At 39.9% G+C, this 22,718-nt stretch overlaps 3 protein-coding genes across 8 annotated transcripts in view; 2 read left to right on the forward strand and 1 right to left on the reverse strand.

The window, feature by feature from the left end:
- klhdc3 (kelch domain containing 3) overlaps window positions 1–7,462 on the reverse strand; it is a 31,902-nt gene extending 24,440 nt beyond the window's left edge. The window contains exons 1-7 of the mRNA XM_031284139.2: window positions 7,208–7,462; window positions 5,197–5,438; window positions 3,764–3,940; window positions 3,388–3,503; window positions 3,232–3,303; window positions 1,739–1,952; window positions 931–1,017 (exon numbers count right to left, since the gene is read on the reverse strand). Coding sequence (XP_031139999.1) covers window positions 931–1,017; window positions 1,739–1,952; window positions 3,232–3,303; window positions 3,388–3,503; window positions 3,764–3,940; window positions 5,197–5,350 — 820 coding nt within the window. The 5' untranslated portion in view covers window positions 5,351–5,438; window positions 7,208–7,462. The remainder of the gene's footprint in view (window positions 1–930; window positions 1,018–1,738; window positions 1,953–3,231; window positions 3,304–3,387; window positions 3,504–3,763; window positions 3,941–5,196; window positions 5,439–7,207) is intronic.
- Window positions 7,463–20,089: 12,627 nt separating this feature from the next.
- LOC118493206 (protein myomixer-like) lies at window positions 20,090–20,987 on the forward strand. The gene has a single exon (XM_035992213.1). It carries the CDS (start codon window positions 20,688–20,690, stop codon window positions 20,913–20,915), a length of 228 nt encoding a protein of 75 aa, XP_035848106.1. The 5' UTR covers window positions 20,090–20,687; the 3' UTR covers window positions 20,916–20,987.
- Window positions 20,988–21,019: 32 nt separating this feature from the next.
- Window positions 21,020–22,718, forward strand: part of LOC116039359 — a 29,525-nt gene continuing 27,826 nt past the window's right edge. For all 6 annotated transcript variants that reach the window (XM_031284118.2, XM_035992212.1, XM_031284121.2 and 3 more), the window contains exons 1-2: window positions 21,020–21,580; window positions 22,264–22,335. In XM_031284118.2, coding sequence (XP_031139978.1) covers window positions 21,077–21,580; window positions 22,264–22,335 — 576 coding nt within the window. In that variant the 5' untranslated portion in view covers window positions 21,020–21,076. The remainder of the gene's footprint in view (window positions 21,581–22,263; window positions 22,336–22,718) is intronic.

Genomic DNA, 22,718 nt, shown 5'->3' on the forward strand with positions numbered 1-22,718 from the left:
TGTTTGGAGCAAGAGCTCAAGGTTTCTTCTGGAAAACACTTAAACTGACTTAAAAATCAATTTGGCAACATTTGTAAGAGCAGACAAAGACTTCAGAGACGTTTAATAATTTAACGTCAGTTATCTGCGTGTTTCTGGCAAAAAGACTGGTTATCTGTATTCCACACTCGGCATAGTGAAAAGGAGCAGTCAGCCACTATCACAAATTCAATGAGGGAGGAGAGGATTGTCTACGTGACTATCTACAGAAGGAGGAGGAGTAAAGTGGGTCAACACGAGCTAGCATTGCCAGTGCTGCATTTTCTCTATAAAAAGGTAAACAGTCATCAATGCAGGTAGATCAAAACCAATATTACTCGGTACTAAGCGAAGAAACACTCAGTCCCTCCAGAAAAACGTGATTATTTGATCGCATAATTCAATGCATAATCAGCCAAAGTCCGCATATTTATGTGGGGGCCGCATTTTTTCAAATATGCCGCACTTTCGTCGCATAAATTGCCGATGTCCACGCAAAATATGCGGGGCTTGCATGATTTCATAATTCCCGCATTTTCTTTGCAAAAAAGTCACATATATCTTAGCAGAAAGTTGAAAAATGTTGCATTTACTTCACACAAGAGCAGCCATTTTCCCCTGTTGCTATGGGAACGTTATGAAGTGACGTAATTGTGCAACGTGAACATCATCAAAAAGCTGTAAACCCCGCAATGAAGCCATGATGAAACCACAATTTTTGCAAGTTCCCGCAATTTCATCGCATAAATATCCCGCATATTCCATCGCATTTTTTAAGAAAACGTGCCGCATAATCAAGGATTTTTGCCCACAACAATCACAAAAAAAACAATTTTTTCTGGAAGGACTGAACACTACCAGGAATGACAATTAACTTGTTTTCCCAATCTGACATCAATAAATGGTGATCACCTGGATTGAATTTCCAGAGGTCATTGAAGTGCCGGTCCATACGTGCATTGTATCCGCCAAATATATACAGCTCCCCATTGTAGGAAACTAAACACACAAAGGAAGACAACAAAGTTATTTTACGGTCTATCATGCAGGTCAATGACATTTGCAGCAGAGTAAATGGAACCATGTGAATCAGTTAAATTATCTGGATTTGTTTAATCAATGTGGGCAAAAAAAAATGCAATCTTGTACTAAATAAATGAAAATGAACTATGAATACAGTTTATACTCTCACTGCACAAACGATAAAAAAAACTAATCATGCTTGAGAATGAAAGAGAAAAGTCACACTGGAAAATGACTGCAATTTATGTAAAAATGAATCATCACAGTGAGAAAATTTGAAATGATGCCACAAGTTCAAGTTCTTCCTCTTAAAAACATTTTCATTTTCAGATAATTCAAACTAAGAGAACCATATGTTTAATGATATGTGTCAGACCATTAACCTCGCTAAAAAGGATGAGAAATTTCCTAACAACCAGTTTATTCAGAAATGTGTGTTGTGAGAAAATCTTCATATTGAGCTGTTGTGGTTCACAATTCTTATCTCTAAATGCATTATGGGTTAAATCCTTATTGAGAAGACAGAATAAAATTAATTTAGGATACTAGTCTACTATAATACGATGTAAGCATTTAAAAGTGATGATCCCAAATTTGTTCATCATATTGATTGTGTGTGTGTGTGTGTGTGTGTGTGTGTGTGTGTGTGTGTGTGTGTGTGTGTGTGTGTGTGTGTGTGTGTGTGTGTGTGTCTTACAGGCTGAGTGACTCCTGCGTCCCTCTGGCAATGGCTGTGTCGAAGGGGTGCTCAGCCAGCAGTTGGTCTCTGCGTCGAACACTTTGATCTTGTTGCAGTAGATCTCGTTGTTGGAGTGGAAGGGACCAAAGCGGTCGGCTCGCCCTCCAAACACGAACATCTTTGTCCCGATGATAGTGGCTGAGTGGAAGTCCCTCCAGCGTGCCGGAGTGCCCTGTGAAGAGAGGCGCAGCGGATGATGTCGTTACACTTTTACACGCCATAAACGTTTCAGTGGAGAGACAGAACATAAAGCAGTCTATTTAGGACAGATAGCAAGGACGCTGGATGTGACCTACATACTTACACCGTTCTTGCATAACCTGACCTACACCTCATAAACTAGTTTTAGTTCAAAACTCATCAAGTCCCTGGCTATAAAGCTTTATCTTCACACTGGCAAAGATGAGGCTTCTTGGCCGCAACTTTAGGTAAACACCGCCCTCTAGTGGACCAAATCACCAACTACAAAGCCACAATAAAACAAAACCACTGTTTAGGAACCACCAGCCTTTCAGAAATAATGTACAGTAATAGGGACATTGTACAACACTTTGTGGAAAACCAATTTTAGAATAATAATGCACCTGATACTGTCTGTGGGTACTAGAGCACTATGAATAAAAAACAAATATACAATAGTGATATGTGATCCGTTTCCACTGAATGAAACTGCCTAACAAAGGCATCTACTCCCTATGTATTTAGATGGCCTATAGCCATGGTAAAGCCTTTCACATGCCTTCCCTTCCAGAAAGTGATGCCATTGTTTTCCACAAATGCTATGCAGGCCAGCAGGCTCTTGAACTTGTTTTATAAATAGAGTAGCGGGAGAATAATACAATACTGCAAAATAGATCATACAAATAATGTTAAAATTGAAAAAGACCAGAAAAAATGTAAACTTTACAGAAAAGCCCAGTAGGTAGTCTTGTTTTCCAAAAGGAACGCAAGGCTGAGAACATGCAGAAAAATGTATTATTCAGTCACATCACATGCCCAACTAAATCTTTAAGCACCAAACTGTAATGTCTTTGATGACAAAATGTTATCAGTTAGGAACTAAAACGAGGGACTGGTAGAGTCCTTTCTCCACCAGTCCCTAGTTCACCAAAAGGGGAGTGTATAAAATCCTCTGTGAGGCTTTTTGGACTTGGCCACCTACCAGGGAGCTGCATTACATTTAAGTGCCCTTGTATCCAGCCAATCTGACCACTGAGAGCTTGTGTAGCAGTACTGCCAGCCCCGGAAATAACCAATGGTTTGTTGATTTCCAACAGTGCTTTTAATGTTACTGAGCATGTTGCCGGTCCATTCTATCTTTGTGTTTTTTTTTTTTAGTGAGTGCTTTGTGTCCATAGCTTTTTGGACTTAAACATTCAATGCACAACATTATCTGTGCAGGAACTAATAAATTATAAACTTTGAATAATTAACTGGCGTTTTTAACTCACCCTGGCATTAATTAATGACCAAACCATGGTCGTGGTGTCCAGCTTGTGGATGTCATTGGAGAAGCAGTCCGCCTACAAAACAGCAGAGGAGACGGATTTGATCATGTTTTAATGTTTAGAGAGCAAGTCCCACAGTGAAGAGTGATGAAGACTCACCAGCTGCTCATATCCTCCAAATATATACATTGCCTTCCCCAGGACACAGGACGAGTGGCCATCCCTTGCCCCTGGAACAGTACCCGAAATCTTGGGTGTGAACCATCTGTGGGTGTCTATGAGGTAGAAACGGTTTATTAACTCAAAGCACTCTTGCGAGGGACCTCACCTCTTATTTTACAATACGGACATAGCACTTTAGTCATGTGCAATGGAAAACCATCACACATATAAGCAGGTGTTACAGTTCCTTGATGTAAAAACTGGTTTCTCTCGCTTTTACTATCACGACCTTAACATCTAACAGGTGCATCTCAAAGGCAATACAGCCTCAATCAATCCCTTAACAGTGCGAGTTAGATGCAGGTCTACTTACTGACATCAAAGGCATAAAGCACATTGCAGGCCCCCTCTGTGTCATTACGCCCACCCCAGAGGTAGATAATATCATCCAGTAGCACAGCTGTGTGGCCATAACGCATATATGGCACTTCACGGGCACGTTCATGTCCTCCGGTCCTCAGTGGAGGCAACTTCATCCAGCGCAAAGACACTGTAGTACAAAACAAGAAAGGTATATTCATTCAATACACAGATGGAAAAGTAACTGCAAGTGCAATGCCAAAGTAGATTTACTACAATAACACAGTGCAGTACAATGGTAACCTAATTTTCAGATAGCCAAGTTCAAGTTCTTAAAAAGAAATACAACATTACAAGCAGCAATTGTGGAACAATTAGGAGATACAGATTTAAATTTGAAACTTAAATAAAAAGTCAGCAGTGACATTTCACCAAGCTTTTAAAGCTACTTGAAATACCTGTTTCTTTTAACTTTCTGTATATTAATTATATTATTAGATGTAACGAAGTGTTAAACATGTGGATGAATTGCTTATTTTACCTTTTACTTATTTTGAGAGGCTCAAAACAGAAGGTAAAAAAGTAAAATTCCTGAAAAAAATAGACAAGTAAAGAAAAAGGAAAGAAATCAAAGGACTTCGGAAGACAGCGGGGTCTGCTGTAAAAAATACATCAAAGAGAAGGAGCACAAAGCAAGTGACAAGATAAAATACTGAAACAATAGCTAAGGTGGTCCCATTTCCATTTCAATCAGCCAAAAGCATCTTTATCAAGGTTTGGTGCCACAGATCACAGCAACGGCTGGTAGGCTCAAGCTGCTTTAAGAAGGTGTAAAACCCTAAAGCAGGTGGTTGACCACACAGTGAAAGAAATATATAAAATGGGTTACGAGGAAGAAAAGGGAGCAGTTTTATAAAGGTTTAGAGCAGCACATTTAAAGAAAACACCTGTGTTTGTGAGAAATCAACGGAAAAACAACAAACAGAGAACATTTCACAAACCACAATGGAAAGCTTGGGTTTTAATTGCCAGCTGTAATGAGTTACCGTTAAAGTGGTGAAGGTTCAACAAACTCTTGAAACACTCTTATCCTTACTACAAATATGTTCCTGCTTCATTACAAATAAAACATTAGATTACAAAAACAACATATACTGGGGTTTCCAGTGTAGGTCTGAAGTAAAATTATTTTTCATTAACAAGTCAGAGTGCTCTTGAGACCTGCCAATTGTATTCTTTTTTGATTTACGGATGTTGTTTTTCAGGTCAAAAAACTGCAAAGGGATGAACATCCGAGATCCCACAATAGTTGCACACACTGTCAAAAAAAAACAAAAAACAGCTGAAAACAAGAGATTACATAGAATTCCCTACATTCTTAGATTTTCTAAGAAAATCCACAACCAATGGGAACCCTCAATATATACATGTATGTTCACCACCGACCTGTGTTGAAGACATGCACATCAATCTGACGGAGTGTCTCGTAGTCCTCCCCGGAGCAGTAGCCTCCAAAGGAGTACACCTTGTGCCCCACCGCCACAGCAGCATGGTTGACTCTCCGCGGCCCTCCTTCTAGGTGCACCGACCAGCGCAACATTCCACGCGCAAGCACCTCCGTGACTGCGAGTCCTTAGACCATCACTCTGCCACCCACTTGGATTCCATCAAGCCAACACCATTGAAACCTGTGACCACAACAAGAGGAGTAACACTCTGCTTAGGAGAACAGTGGGGAAAACTAGGAGGGGCAATCCAGGAGAACAAAAAGAAGGGGGACTGCATGTCCTCTTGGGTCGCGAGTTGCTCAGCTCTGCTGTTGCTGACAGGTTCACAAGCCCCTGTATTATCTGCTGGGAGGGTATTTTAAGAAGTGATTAGACCTACACGTACCACTCCTCTTTCTTTCTGTTCACTCTCATCCCTGTAACCTCCCATTGCACAACAACAGTTTAAAAAAAATAGATATATAAATACATAAATATGCACCCCTTTTGGGCTATACCATATCAATATCATTTCAAACAAATGGTTTCAGTAATCTTTTAACATTAGCGTGTTCCAATTAAAGGTTATAAAAATAATAGTGTTTCTATTCTGTATAAAAGAGAGCATTAATTAAACTGTCATTTGGCTATCTGGGCAGTTGGGTTTGATTGATTGAAAGGCATGCAAATTTAAAAATGTTTGATGAAGTTAAAGACATCAAAAACAAGACTCGGTAAAAAAGGTCTGCAGTTCAATGGAAGCTTGTAATTCAACAATACTTTCAGAGAAAGTATCCAACTCTATATAACAAAACTTATTAACAGCAACAAAAAAAAAAAAAATCAAAATTAACAAGTTAATATTTATGCACTAGGCATAGGTCTTCCAAATGAATCTGTCTCTTGCTAAACCATATGTCCCCCTGCTTATTCTGTCTCGGTGACTCACTTACTCACTGACCTCCAACCTTTGTTTGCTTTTATAAATAAACCCCCAGAAGACCATTCAGTATAACATGAGGAGCAACACATGCCAGACCTAGGCCACAGGCAATGTAAGTTGTATTAGAGTAATTGTTTTGTCTCACACGATGTAATAGTTTTTCAAGTATGCTTTAAAAGCGGCCATGTAAACTCAAGACCCCACATGTAGTGACTTCTCAAAATACAAACAGTTCCAACGTGAAGGCAACATTGCCTCATCTTTGCTGCAGTAAACCGGTCACCAGTAGTTTTTCCTGGATAAGTCACATTAAACAGCAGTTCTCATTCTGAGTTGTCATGTGGCTAGATTTTGAGAAGAGGGGCATGTTTGTGAGTGTTGGAAAGCAGTTTCTACACCCTCGTAACCTACTGAACAGGATGTTGTTGATATCAGATGACTAGCTAACGTTAACGTTAGCCATGGCAGTGACAACTTGACCACAATGGCTTTGTAGAAAATGGGACTAGGAACATCGATGTATACTACTGCATAGGTCTCAGTTGGCCATGTATATTGTATACGCACAGATAGTTGATTGATAAAGCTAATGTAGACCCGGTGACATTGAGCTTTAACACTTAACGTTAACATTAGCTACTACAGTCCAGTCAACGCCTCATACACTAGCTAACCGACGTTAGCTGTAACGTTAAGACAGGAATAACACATACCTGTGAGCGACAGTAACTGACCATCAGGTTCGCTTGTCTCACAACATCATCTTTAACAATAACTGTGTTACGAATAGTATTCCTGTATCCAGCTCTGTGATAACCAACTGTCCAAGAGAAGCTGTTGCTAGCTATGCTACGCTAAAGCTAAAATGTAGTAACGTTAGCTACCTAATTTAGCTGTTAGCTAGCTAACGTTAACTGAAATAAAACCGGCCGGCAAGAGTAAAAACAACAGCGTTTATTTCTAACATTGGCAAAGTTAGCGAACAGACAACAACATCAACAGAGGAAAATAATTAAGGAAACGTTACCTTCAGTGGTTAAGTCGGTTGTGGTTACCTGGTGTTCAGACAAGCAGTGCTGCTATCCACACTGGGAGTCCCTATCGACTCCTTCGTCACGTGTTGGGAGGAAAAGCGTCCACTAGCACCCTCTGTCGGCTGCTTTTACTGACCTGTCGTATTTTCTGTTTTATTTGTTTTGTATAGTTATGCTTATGTAAAGCACTTTGAATTGCATCTGTGTCATAATTGTGCTATATAAATAAATTGCATTGCCTTCACACCATTTATGTATAATAAAAAATCTTCCTCGAATAAGAACTTATTCTAACCTGACAAGAAAAACGTTGCCCAAAGGAATGTTAACCTACGTCTTTTCAAACTGCATGGCCGGATGAACCTGTTAGGGGGCTTTGGGTTTTTTTGGCTATTGACCCACCGCCCACACTCTGCATACTCCGTTTGTTCTAAGTTTCCATTAAATAAGTACGCATTAAGCCCAGACATTCAGACACCAGCCTGTGATGAAAGAGAACTAACTGCCCCAAGGTTTGCCATGTGTCAGTTAGTGTGTGCCTCTGAAGTATGCCTACCATGTGAGCATGGAGCTAAACATTTGCTAAAGCAGGACCCATTTTGAATTAATATTGTATTTTAGTGATGCAGATTCAAAGTTTGTAATAGGTCATTTCACAGACAACATTTTGACATATCAGTAGGAAAAGCACATGTATATAATAAAATGAATGATGACAAAATTCCATTTAGCTGCTTTGGTTTCAGGGTTCTGGTATTATGCTGGCTCACTGTCACACTGTCATGGCTTACTGGGACACCTGAATAGGATGGATTCACTGTTAATATATTAGTTACACCTGCAATTTACTGCTATTCCTACTACAGATTTGTCTGCTGAGGAAATAACCTTACCAAAAACCAACTGATGCAAAGTGAACCATGGCCTTGGGAGTCTGGGGCTCCAGGGCAGTACCCGCTTTTTAGGAAGCTATAAATATGGAGTTTAACACAGTGGTTCCCAACCTGGGGCTAAGGAACGGTCATCGGTTCCCAATATAAATCTGAGGTGTGAAAGATGATGAAAGGGAAAAGACAGAAGAAAAAAAAAAAAAAAAAAAAAATATATATATATATATATATATATATATATATTTCAGTTACACAAAATGATGCCTTTTCATCTGCATCTAAAAGCATTCAAATACAACAAGAAGGAGAATGAAAATAGTTTTGGGGTGAAACTGCTTAAAACTTAAATCCCTATTATGGCCCTAGCTGATGCAACTTCCATCCTTTATGGTTGTAGTATCCTAGGTGACTATTTCTATTTTACAATAACATTATTGCAGCAGTAGATGGCGTTGTCACACACGTTTTGAATTGCTCATGAGGTCAGCAGGCTGACCCAAACACAGACTCCTGCCCAAAAATGTTTTTAAGAATATGATCCCTACCCTAGTATTATTGGTCAGATAACATGGCCAAATAATCCAGTTGGTCTGGTTGAGGTGCACTTGGGCAATGCACTTAATAATCTGATACTCTGTGTTGGCTGCCTGCATGCCTGCTACACACGAGGACTGGCACAGCATGGTCAGTTACCAAGAAGCATCTCTGGAGATCTCAGTGTTTTAGTGTCAAGTTGTCCTTCAGCATGGAAGTTAATCATACTGACACAGGCTGGAACCCAGCTCATCTGGTGCAAGGCCAGTGCATTTAACCAATGAGCCTTACAACCTCAATTTATTCCAGTGTAAGATTGCGGTCAAATTGGTTCGTTTTTACGTGTGAATTTATGTTTCATTTAAAGAAAAGACCTCCATCTTGTAAGCACCACTTAAAGCTCAATGCTTTCAATAACTAAGAATGTGCTCTTGGACAGCTTGCTTGGGTTGGAGAACAAAATAGCCTTCATCATCTGAACTAATCCTACTCTAACTGTGGTCCAGGTGATGGGGCCAAGGATAAATGTGAACAGCTCTGGTGGACCTTGCTATTTCTTAGTATCTGAAGCCTTTCTCATGTAGTGAATTTTACTGGAGCCCCTTACACAGCCTGTTTCACACGTCTAGACTGTAAATGTGGCACATCATGCTACTTTAATTTTGCTACTTAAGTTTTAAAAGCATTGAATTACAAAGGGGTGGGTACTTTGGTGTGATCAACCTGGCTCTAAATGGTCAGGCTGAAGTGAAAGTAGAGCCTTGTAAACGGATTATGGCACTGAGGAGCCATGTTACAGCTGCCATGAATCTGCCTGTATCACTGCCCAGGTCTGGTCCACTTAGGGGGGGCTTTGATTGATTCATTGTGCGTAGGCATTCCAACACCATGCCAGCTGCACGTCATGCACAATGGTAAGATTGTGCCTGGGGCAGCCCAAACGACAGCTGCCCAGGGCTGCCCCTTGGACCTCTGATAGGTGATTACAGACCACAGACACACTGAAAATCAGGTTACAGTACACTGTGGGTGCAGTAGATTTTAAATTTTTTATCACTCAAAAAGTGAAACATTGTAGATTGTTGCTTTTTGTAGGATCAGTGTAAATATAATCATGTCAGTTCAAGTATTTTGTTTTTTATCTGGACCTGTTCAGTGCAGTTGAAAAATCTTAAATTCATTCTGACGGTCTGAACTGTAGAACCCAAAAGCTGTCGACTTAGCAGTCCTTTCTCGTACTATTGCACAATTACAGTTAGATGATGTTATTATCTGGAAATGGACCCAGGAATTTCTGGAAATGGCTTGGAGAAGTTTATTTAAATGATCACATGTCTGGGACACAGGGTGTTATTTATGGTAATTGTTTTGTTTTTGAGCTAGTTTATGCAAACCTCATGTTGTATAATGATATGGGATACAATACACTAATATTATACTGAGGCACACACACACACACACACACACACACACACACACACACACACACACACACACACACACACATTCTCCTATTAGAGTTTGTGCCTGGCCTCAGTCTATAATATTGGAAATATTCTGCGTATTCACTAAAAAAGAGAAAAGGAGTAGAGCTGGCTTGTTTATTCCTGAAAAATTACACTTACAACTGCCATTATTGAGTTATTCCAGAAGGTGATAATCTTATAAACATTTAGAGATGTTTCTCTTGCCTTACCTCTCCTCACAGAGGTGATATGTGTAAATAGTAGTTGCAAAATGGGAGTTTCTCATCACACAGGAACAGTGCAGCCCTGCCCAGTAAAGAAATTTCTAGCTGTCACGTCCAGTCTGTTTGGCCTTAAAAGTCAGGCCTGCCATCCCACCTGTCAGCATTCACACAGATTGCGTCACCCATCTGACCCTGCTGAGCCACTCTTTGACACATTTGCTTAGTGGTGTGTTTTACAAACTTTATAGCCAACACATGTGGTGTCTGTCTGTTGTTATGCCTTGACATAGAGAACAGGAGTTGCCCAACTGCAGCATAGCTCTGCTAGTCAACAGCAACTGCTAAAACCAACTGTTGTTCGGTATTCTTGGGCAAACCCAATGATGGAAGAGCTTTGCAATGCTTTGTGGCAGAGTAAAACACAGCCTCTACTTACAAATGGCTCATTTGGTCAACCTTTTTCTTTTACTTTCTCATAAAAGTCCTGAGTGTGCTGTTATTATGAAAAGTAAAAGCAACTCCATAAAAAAATAAACCAATAAATTAAAGGAAAGGGAAAGAAATGTTTGTTGATGTTGACATTAAAACAAGTACTGTAATAGTTTAGTGACAAATGTGCAGCATTATTTTCATCTGCTTCTCATAGTACTGTATGTACTAGTAGGAGTTCTGTATGGAACTTGCCTGAAAATGTCAGTATCATGGTTTACACTATATTCGACAAACTCCTGAGGTTCTTTCATAGTTTCCACGATGTATTTAAATTTCTTAGGCCCAAAGTAAGATAAAGCAGTGTTGCTGTAGAGCACAGTGTTGTAAGCAATTGCCTAAAACAGTAGAACTCTGCCTTCCTTAAGTCTTTACTGTCATAATATCAAATACTACTATGAAAAAGTGCATTTACAAGCTAAGGTCAGTGCATTACTACATATACAGAGATATTCCCCGGATGTAAACCGTACTGATTTGACTTCCGCTATAGCTGGATTAGGTCAACAGCATTATGCAGTCCAGAATGATGTCATAGAGCATGATCTAACTCTGTGGCCAGATGATTGAATCATACATTTTCCTTTAATTTGGGGGTTATTAAATGAACAGAGCTCCTCTCTGTGTTCTAAAGAAGATGATTGGTATTCGCCTGAGGTCATTTTCTCACTTATGGATCATTTAAAGTTGGTCGGAATTCGGAGTAAAATTAGTACTTTGTCGCAGCTTTTTATTGGTAAGGCTATGTTTCAAATTGCCAATTAACCAACAAGCCATACTTTATAAGCATAGTCATGTGGTCGTGCAGGGAGGTCGGTTATTGGACAAAGCTTCAAATCCTAAACAGATGAGTGATTTAATAGAGTATTATCATTTCCACTCTGGTCATAAAACCATGCAAAAATGCTGTTAGGATTGGTGAGAGAGTAGGTTCAAGCCATTTTGACAGTTCTGTAGTTCACCTGTGAGCTGCAACACAAAGTTGAATGTTTGCTAAGCTTCATTAAAACTGCAGTTCTGCGGCTTGTTCTTCTCTTTGGAAGTTGTTGAGAGTGCTCCCATTAGACAGACCGGGGAGCAAGTTTTCTTTAGTGTTTGTGGTGATTTTGTTTGTTTGTTTGGGGCTCTCTCACATCCACAAATAAAACCAAATGTAGGGTAGGAAAATCTCCCCTAAAGCCCCAATAAATCTCACTATGAGGCTAAAAAGGTTGTTTGCCATCTGCATCATTACACTCCATTCTACCATAACAGTTTTACTCTTTATTTTTTATTTTTGTGATGTTGTATTATTGACGCAGTTTAGCTCCTTATTTGTTTGCTTGATATTTATTACTATCATGTATAGTGGGATATACTAATTACCATTCCAAAGGGTCTTTCAAACACAACTGGCGGCAGCAACAAGTATTTTCATCTTAACCACTTTAATTCTGTGGCTCATTTTCTATTTTTGCCCCAAGAGAGCCCCACCTCATCCCATACCCCCACACAGTTGGAACAGTTGCTTCATAGATTGCACAGCACCTGTTTTAAACCCAATTGTTATCCCACGCCCTATCTGAACACTTGCACCTGCTCCTATATCATCCCCATATGATGCTTGAATAAAGTACAGTTTGATGCTCTGTGTTCTCTCCATGAATACATCTTTAACCTGGAATGTGCAAAGCATTGCACACGTTGTCTGTTTAAAGCAACAGTTTGGCCTAAAAGTTCATGTGTTTTTCATAATCCAGACATGTGTGCAACAATCTATGCCAAAAAAGACAGCAGTCTGGGTTATTCTCCTAGTGAATTGGACATTGTGAGCACCAATACCCGAAATAGGAACAATTTCTGCTTTGTCACTGGTTCTGCAGTGAAGTAAAGGCTATTTAAAATTAAAATGTCCATGAGTACTTTATGAAACCACAAAGTGAGCCTCCAAGTTGTGTCTTTTGGCGGAACCACAGATGTTCATGCTCACAAATAGTGACTGAACCTTTCAACATATGTCTGTATGTAAAATCCCAATTTCCTTTTTTTATGTTTTACAAATTGTCATTCTACTTTGGAGACAAATAACAAATAGAACGTTCAGTTCTATTTGTAAAAGTATACCACTGGTGTCAGTGTGCTTGTTAGAGTGTCAGCTGAATTTTAGCATCAACAAGCCATGCATAGCTCAGACTGGTGTCAGCAATGAGCTCATCCATTCCACTAACAGGAGGTGACATGAGTGAGGCAAACAATAACGCAGAACTTTCAGGTGGGTCCAGCTTGTTACGTAAAACCCTCGAGGCCACCTTGTATGTCAAAGCAGGAAAGAAAAAAAAAAAAAACACATTTGCCTGTCCTGTATTGAATCCAGACTCTTTGAGATGAAGAATAATGATGTCCTCACAGTGTTGACCCCACTGCTTTTCAAGGTTTAAGCACATCTGTGAAAGTTTTTCTTACGCTGTCTGTGTAGTTATTGGTATTTTCTTATTTACCTCCAATTAGAAAATGTCAAAGGAAGATTACCTCAATCAAAACATTAAACTAATCTGTAACGCAATAGTGGTGACTCAAGATGTACTTTGGCGTGCCTATATTTTTCCATTTGCCCCAAGCATTCAGATGAAACAAGTTTTGAAGTACATTGTGATTACAGAGCAGATCCATCAAATGTCTGGACATGTAAATGTTGAAATGTAAATATGTAGGTTCACCAAATTCTTGATTTCTGCATTCCAAATGTTTAACAAGCCTTTCCACTTGGCAACACTTCAAAATGTAGATGTCAAGCATACATGCAAGCAACACACTCCAGGCAGTCTGCAGCACATGATTAAAGTTCCTGTATGTGAAATATATCACACTGCCAGGTCAACAGAGCCTCCACATAAAGGCTTGAAGGCACCCAACCTGCCGCTGGAATGACATCACAGGTCAAATGTTAAACCTCCCTCTCAAGTTGATTGATACTGTTGGAGAGGGCAAAAATAAGGTACAGCGTTTTTTTGTTATTCAACCTTTGATATGGGAAAATTGCTTCCTGCTGCCTGAGCATGGTTGCCATGTGAACCGATGATGTCACATGATGGAGTGACCTCATCCCGCCATTCAGCCTGACTGCCACCTGAGGGTGGCTTCAGATTGCACTCTGCAGAGAAAAGTACAATAAAGGCCTGTGTGACACAGTGTGTGCTTGCTTACTGTGCTTCCCACACTGGAACATTGATCTGCAGCATGGATGAGCTGCACTGCTTTCTATACGGCTTTGGGGTTTTTTAGACTTCATTTTAATTACAGATTTAAAAAACTTTGGGCCTCATTCACCAAACAAATGTGTTCTTAAACCCCACTTACACAGTTTTCACGGAGATTCTGGCATTCACCAATGTTTTCTTATTTGGGATTTGTTCTTAGGTAGAACAGAATCTACGCACACTCAAGAGCACTGTTACGCACAATTTAGAGCTGACATGTTTGCGCAAAACAAGTAGCTATACCGTTTTCTCTCCATTTTGTAACTAATTATTTTCATTATTTTACATATAATTATACGTTTGTTTTAATAAATACACACTACTGCTCATTTGTAAAGCACTTTGAATTGCCATTGTGTATGAATTGTGCTAGGCCTATATAAATAAACTTGCCTTGCTTTGCCTTCAATTCACATCAATTATTTTAACGGGGGACCCTGCCATCCAATAATAAGTGATTGATCACGCTATTTATACGCCAAGAGTATCTTCTATGTTTTGAAGTAATTTTTTTTTGCCTCAGATTTCAGATCAAATCATTTCTTTTCTACTTCATCGGTTCTGCGCCCTTCTCCGGACACAGCGTTCACTGCATGAGTAACTGCATTCCATGCATCGGTTTTATTTGCTGCTTAGTATGCACTGCTGACGCTACTAAATATGTCTCCTTTTTCGTTTAACTTCTTGCAGCAGTACCTCCACTTCAGAATTACTAAACATTTTCTTTCTTTTGGAGTCGAGGCCTCCACAGTCTTTGCCACGTCTTTTGGACATTTCTCTAAGTGTGCATGCGACACGGCCCTGCCATCTCATGCCCTTTTATGGGAATTAACGGGGCGTTTACCTATGCTAAATAGGAGCAACGGGCACGAGCTTTCAGTTTACGAAGACATTGGGATTCATCATTCTAAGAACACACCTGCGAACAATTCTGCTGTTTAAGAACACGTCATGAATCAGACGTAGACTTTTTCTTAGGGACTTCTTAAGAACATATTTAAGAGAAAACGTAGGAAGATATTGGTGAATGAGGCCCTTTGAGAATACAGACTTTCTGCTATAGCTAAATATTATTGTCAGCATGTTAACTTGCTCACAATGACAACATGCTGATGTTTAGCAGGTATAATGTTTACCATGTTTACCACCTTAGTTTAGGAGTAACCATGCTAACATTTGCTAATTAGCACTAAACACAAAGTACAGCTCAGACTGATGGGAAAGTTATTAGTTTTACAAATATTTGGTCATAAAACAAAGTATTGGAAAAATTTAAGTTTTGAAGGTATCCTGAAGTTACAACAATATATCCTCAGGGGGACATGCTTTTCTGCACCAAATTTCATGGCATTCCATCCAATAGTTGTTGAGACATTTCACTACGTACCAAAAACGTCAAACTCATGGTGGTAGAGAGAAAGTCAGCAGATCAACAAAGTTAATATGATTCACCCACTGAGGACCATGAATGTATGTACAAAGTTTCATGCCAATCCATCCACTAGTTATTGAGATATATCAGTCTGGATCAAAGTGGTGGACAGACTGAAATTGCTATTCCTAGAGGCATGCTGCTAGCATGGCTAAAAACTTAATATATTCTTTGAATTCCAACACTTTGCTAGTACAGCCAAGAAAAATCTGTTCATTCCCAGTGATCCTTATACTTTTTGAGAACAAATGATCCCACAGATGCCAATCTATCATCAACTGGCCTCCAGTCCAGAAGTAGAAACACAAACTAACTGTGAAGTGGATGCATTTGATCACCTACAAATGTCCTCACTGACTTGTTCATTGACTTGCTTAATAAGCCTGAATGTTGACTTTGAATTATCAGCTTTTTTAAGAGCCAGTGAAAGCATCTTTTGATATTTAACATTCTCCAAAACTGCTGGTACTCATCTACACTGCCTGATGTATTTTTCTAATTTTGTGGCCAATTGTTAGGAAAGGACTAGAAACTGAATTAGGAGGTCAAAACAAAGGTCATCTTGTCTTAAAACTAGGTCTGACACCTGCCTTTATATTTGAACGTTTACTGACACAGGGTTACACTATTTCTACTCTTGATGCCACCCTGCTGCCAAAGTTGGAGGCTGAATGGAGCAAATATTACGGGTTGCATGTTTGCATGGAGGAATTCTGCAAAAGGAGGCCAGAGATCATGATGGTTATTGATGTCAGTGCAGCAGTTACCTTCAAACAAACCGCTCGACATTTGTTTTTTGGAACAATGCTGCTAGTTTAGGAGATGAGAAATATATGCATCATGGCAGACGGTTGAGTATCATTGTCTCTGCTTGCCTCTTTCTGCGACAAACTTGGCACTCTGTTTCTCTAAACAATGACTGACTAAGATGGCATTTTATTGCATATGATGTCATAGCTCGTTACGGCTGTGATAAGAGTGGACATGTTCAGAAGAAACATGTGAAACAGGACTACCAAGACGAAGCACCACAGGTGTGTGTGTGTGTGTGTGTGTGTGTGTGTGTGTGTGTGTGTGTGTGTGTGTGTGAACGTCAGCTGATAAGCATGCAGTCTCATTAGGTCAAATATAGCCTTAGGTGAGTGTCAAAACTAGGCGCCACAATTACAGTATATTAGTATTAAACTAGTGATTATAGGGTTTGGTACTTTAGTTGATACATTTCAAGGCTGCAGCTTTTATGTTTTTAAGATATGTTGGGACCCGTTCTGTTCTCCGTCTGGATAGATTTGGGGTGGGTAAAACGTCACGAAACCCATATGGACATCATAAAGTAAACGCTGAAAATGTGCCTTTCATAATGTGTTTATAATTCCCTTTGTCCATAAACTGCAGCTGTCATGACGCTCTATTTAAGAACAAATCATTTCATTGTTAATGCTGTGTATTAGCTTCAGAGGCTAGAGTACAAAAGCCCACAGGCGAGCCATCTGAGAGAGGCTAGGTCATTGTCAAGATGTGGGTTCAGACTTGTGAGCTAAGAGCAAAGGAATTTAAAGCTATTTAGATCAACAGATAAGCAATAATACAAATGTATGACTTCACAATTTCATTGGCACTATGCCGTCACCGCCTTGAAGGTTGTGTTTCATTGTCATTCACAACTTTAACTTTCTCTTTAGTCTGTGTTTCTTTCTTCTGTATTTAAACAAAGTAAAAAGAAGCTGAACTGGTATAAATATGCTCATGATGCTTTACAACTTTGCCAAAGTCTTTATGTTTTAAGATATATTAGATAAAATATTTACGCTCTATCTGTCCTGCTTGTAAAAACTTAAAAGTAAGGTTTTTGGCCACAGGACAAATGATTACATTTTGGTGGTGATCCAGGCCTTGCATCCAACATTAAACAATACCGTTTTAGCCATCACTATAAAAGTAATAAACAGAGACTTGATTCTATTGACTTAAGAGGTATGTTTTAGTTAAAATTCAATTGATAGAGGATGTATAAAGTTAAGCTGGAGAAGTGTCCAGTGTTGGGGTTAGATCTCTCTAGATGCTGTCTACTTTCTAGAAAGCTAATGCCAAGCATGCCTGACATAACACATGTGAAGTATTTCCATTTTTCTACTCCTTTCATATCAACCATTTTTAAAACTTCAAATCTTTTCTATTTTTTTGATCATGATCCAGAAAAAACTCAATCTTATCTGTACTGAAACTTGACCACGAGGCCAATCATGCCTTTGTGATGACATACGCCAAGTGGAAAAGTACAGACCCCCTCTAGCTCCCATGCATATTCTCTCCTCCGCCACAGCTATCACTCTCCTTTTATGCGGGCTGCCTCGGTGACATCACCCCCTGAACAAGTCTTCCAAGTCGTATTTACTGACTGTAATAAAATGGAAGATATCTAACAAGGGTGATCACCAACCAGGGCCTGTGGTGAGAAAGCATCAGGATTGTATTATCATCTTGGGAGGCAATGATATCAGCCATCAGGCCAGAACCAGCTTGCCTTTAACAGCCATCTTTAAAGATGCACATAAAGGAAGATGGCACAAATAAAGAGCTTTCAGATGAAGGCTGAGGTTTGAATTATTTGTAACGGATGTGGGCAGCACAGTTAAACCTTACGCACAAGATGTGGATGAGAGCTGCGGGGAGGGAGGGGGGGACTTCCAGGATAAACAACATAAGGAAGGTGTTACAGTAGCCTAATCTGACTTGGTTGGCAGAGGTGGGACACCTGGTTCAAATCTAATCAGACAGTGACTGTGCGAGCAAAATAACTTTACATCCTTTATGTTTACAGGCTAAGTGGAAAACAGGGGCTATACACACAAAGCATTCTTAACTTAGACCTTCGGTGATATTGAGATATTATTCCTAAAAGTCTACCAGTGAACTTTCAGCAAACCTTACGTGATGCAATGCAAAGTGTCCATGAACCTGCCCACACTTTTATTATCTTTTATAAAGGACAAGTTCAAAGGAATAGTTTGATATTTTGGGAAATATGTTATTAGTGAGAGTCAGGTCTGTGCGTTAAGTACTGGGCTCGAGACATAAGGCAATTAGCTTAGCTTAGCTTAGCATAACTACACCCTCAAAAAAATAAGCCTACCAGCACTTAAGAGTAAAGTGTTAATTAGTAAGCTTTAGAGGTGCTGGTAGGTGTGCTTTTCAACTGTGTAGCAATGCTAAGCTAATCGACTCCAGGCTCTAGCTCAGTAACTACTCAAATAAGAATGTCTTCCAAAATGTCAAAATACTCCTTCAACAATACTGGTTATACCTGATTGGTTAGCACAAAGAACTTATGTGTGGTGTGTTATGTCATGTTTGTGTTCTCAATCTTCTCAAAGGCTGCTAAATGGAAGCATGTCTCAGTGGAGATAACCTAATAAAAATAGCAGCCTTTGTTGAATTTTAAGGCCTGTGCAGTTAAAACAAATGATTGCTAACTCAACCCTAACAGTTAGGGTTAGAAAAGTTTCATGGGGTAAATATGTTATGGATTTTTTTTTGTATTACTTGTTTCCAGTTGTATTCTAGGCTATGCTGTGGATTGCAGTATTATCATTCATCTCTCAGTGGGCTGGTCTTGCCTTTACATAGCATGACTTGCAAAAAAGATGTATTTGTATGCATTACTTTCCTGACAAATAATGATTATAAATCAAAAAATAAACCACATTTCAAAATGTTCCACTTGAACACAACCAACATTTCGGCATGTGGTGGTGTCATAGTCACACAGTGTACCCACAGCACACATAAATCGCACACTTTTAGAGCAATATGAGGAAATGGCATTTTAAAGTCAGCCAAACCCCTTGAACTCCACCCATCCAGCTTTCCGTGAACACTACTCAGCCTGTGCAGAATTTATCTCTGATTTCAAGCTGCAACACATTAAAACGCTTCCTTAGATGACTTCATCATGAAACCAGAGCTCTTTTAAAAGCATCATTAACCATGTCGTCTCTGGCGTCTTCCTCTGTCATATGGAGTGCTGCTGAGTGACTGTTGTCCCACAGTAACACAGGCGACTTTTGAGCACATATATACATATATTTCTTAAATGTGTCTATTTCTAAATGTTATGTAATTTTACTACATAAGTCGATATTTTGAGAATTCCCAAAGCCCTGTGTTGCAAAAATGTGGCATGCAATTACTTCACTTTCATTATACTGACTTGGTTTTAAGTGGCTGAGCAGCTACTGCGAGCCATTCAACCAGATGCTGGGGTCAAGTCAGAGGGCAGCTGAGTGAAGAGTAAAGAGTGAAGAGTGAGAGTTCCTTTTTTGGGGAAAGCCTTCACCGGTGGAAGCAAATTCTCCGCTCTGCTCTCTGCAAATATTTTCTCTGCTGTCTGCTCTCCTCAGTAATCCCTGCTGCCCTGACATATGCACGCCACCCCCTGCCATTCCAATCATTCAGCCCAACATGTGCTCTGTTGAACCGTAGCCACCATCAAGGAGTGGTAGGGGTCATCATCTGCTTGACTGTAATTTGCCCCCCACACTTGTCGTGCCAGCAGCTCTGAGGTTTAAGGAGCAGAGCGACAGGGCTGTTCCATTCAGCTGGAACTTTTGTGACAGCTGTTCCTCGCTGATGGGGAAAAGCTTGGAGCTGAGGAAAGCACTCTCACTCCTGGAGAGACAGCGCTCACATGAGCCTCTGAAGCTTATTCTCTCCTTAGATTTCACCCTGGATTTTTCAAAAGCCTGCTGTCACAGTAGCTTTTTTTTTGTTTTGTCTTGTAATTTCTTTGCGCTGGAACAGAGCAGTACACCTCAAGGCTGAATCTGTTCCTTTGCACTTGAAGGTGGAGGTAAGGCAGAGGCAGTATGGGTAGGTGTGAGTTTGTTTCAGCTGAGGATATTACCTCATAGAGGATAAGCTGTGATTGAAGAGGTCTGACAGAGGTCTCTCCCTCTGACTCCATTACTCGCCTCTTATCTGGACAGATTTTCTGTTTCAGTTCAGAGGGGAAGTTTTGACAGCCAGGCTTTACAGCCTTCTCTCCACTCTGTCACTCCTGACAGAGAGAAAGAGAGAGAAAGAGAGAGAGTTTGTATGTGTGGAGAGGTGGTGACTTCATTCCCTCTCTTAACCAACCCTCCTCTTTCCCCCTCCTTTTTTTGACCTTTTTTTTTCTTTTTTCGCACAGCACAGTAAGGCAGCATGCCAGCAGTTTTCATCTTGCTGCGGTCCCTGGTTATCAGGCTCCTCAGTAGCAGACTGGCAGGCTCAGTGGCACAGTTCCTCAGGAGAAGCCTCTCTACAGGCGCTGCCCACCTTGGCACAGCCCTGCGCCACGTCTGGGACCGCATTCGATCCCAGGAGTCCAAGGAAGCTGTCCTGGGCTGTGTGCTGTGCATTCTCAATATGCACAAGAAGGTGGAGAACTGAGCTCTCCCTCCACTTTCTGTTCAACCCTCCACTTGCTTGCTTAACAGAGGCTGGGCAAACAGAACTGGTGAGTGAGAACAGTGTACAAAGGGATGTGACAGACTTTTTTTAATGCCCATTTGGACTTCAGCATATTTTGTTTTTTTATCTGGACACTGGCAATGTCTGAGAGCATTATGAGGAAGGTCCAGCCCTTCACCATTGGGACGAGGCTGTCGGCCCCAGCTGTGCCAAAATGCCAGGAGTTTACACAGAGTTATCTGCAGAGCCAGAGTCTGGATAACTGCACTCTGCAGCACAACCTGAACTCTCTCTACCTCAGTCGACCCCAGGTCTGCACACACAGCCCCTGTCTCGTCTCACCCATCGTCAAGCAGGTAGCACCGGTAAAGCACAACCAGGAGGACATGGCAGCTGAGGACCACCTGAACCAGAACGTCGCCTCTGCCTCTGCTGTCTCCAGGTCAATCAAGAAGATCACAATCTCTGGGAGTAAAGGCAAACCAGAGAACAAGGTGTCAGTGGGACCAGCACAGCTCTCAATCACAGGGTCCACATCTGAAAACAACAATAACAACAACAACGTCACCAGCACATCAGCCGATCCACATCTGCCCAGGATTGTGGGTGTGAGCTTTGAGAATAAGTCCAGTTCTCACTTCAAGGTACAGGACACACTTTACTACTGCAAATATGCCACTATAATAACCAAGGAAATAATCACAAATAGGTGGGATTTGTTTCAATATTGCAGTATAATTAAAAGGCAATTTTACTCAATAAAGACAAAATGTAGGTAGTTATTACATAGTCTATTTTTAAAGATATGTGTAAAAGGTTGTTTTGGTTACAAAGTGTAGGCTATGTGATAAATCCTTCAGTTTTAACTGTTACAAACAACAACAAAAATACTGGTATCTAGATATTAACATTATCAAGACTAAACTCAGCACGGAAAATAGACATTTTGTACAATGTTTTCAATTATTTGCTAATATTTACCAGTATGGGCTACATACCTGAAGTAGCCTATCCACATGGTGTTTCACTTTGTGTTAATTAGTCATTTCATTATTTGGGATTTTTGAGATAACGGTTTCAAAAGAATATCTTTAAATTATGATATATATTGTTTGACAAATGTATCCCGACATAATGTAAAATATTGAAGTGGTTACCGGAAATGTATCGAGATATTTGTTTTAACAAGTGTAGCTAAATGTTGTTTAGCTAAATAGTTGTTGTTTTTTTTTACCTGCCACAATTTCCGTCGTCTTGCCCAGCTTGTTCTACTCATTTATGGCTTATTTTAGCACTATCGGCTGCTCATTTTCTCTTAATATTTTAGGTTTTACTCAAAAGAGACAGCAATGACGAACTTCAGGCCACGCAGGGACAAACCGAGAAATCCGTCCAACAGGTGAGATGCTAAAGTTAGCTAACGTTGCTATATTAGAAATAACCAATAGCTAGCTTAAGAAAACAAACGTTACTTAAGCTAACGTTACTGTTTTTATCTCAGTAACGTTAAATGAAAGTTTAATTTAAAAACCACATGAGTATCATATATATATATATATATATATATATATATATATATATATATATATATATATATATATATATATATATACACATATTTATATTTGGTGTTTTGTGTTGATAATGGTGCTATTTGCCCCAACTTTATTTGTTTTGCTGTGAGACAGTGAGGTATTTATAGGCAGCAGTGGAGTTGATGGATCTCTTGGAGTTTACGAAGTGAAGTCATCATGTGCTGTGTTCGCCAAACTTAAAAAGTTT

This window comes from Sander lucioperca, chromosome 15 (assembly GCF_008315115.2).
Source record: "Sander lucioperca isolate FBNREF2018 chromosome 15, SLUC_FBN_1.2, whole genome shotgun sequence".
In the NCBI taxonomy this organism is placed as follows: Eukaryota; Metazoa; Chordata; class Actinopteri; order Perciformes; family Percidae; genus Sander; species Sander lucioperca.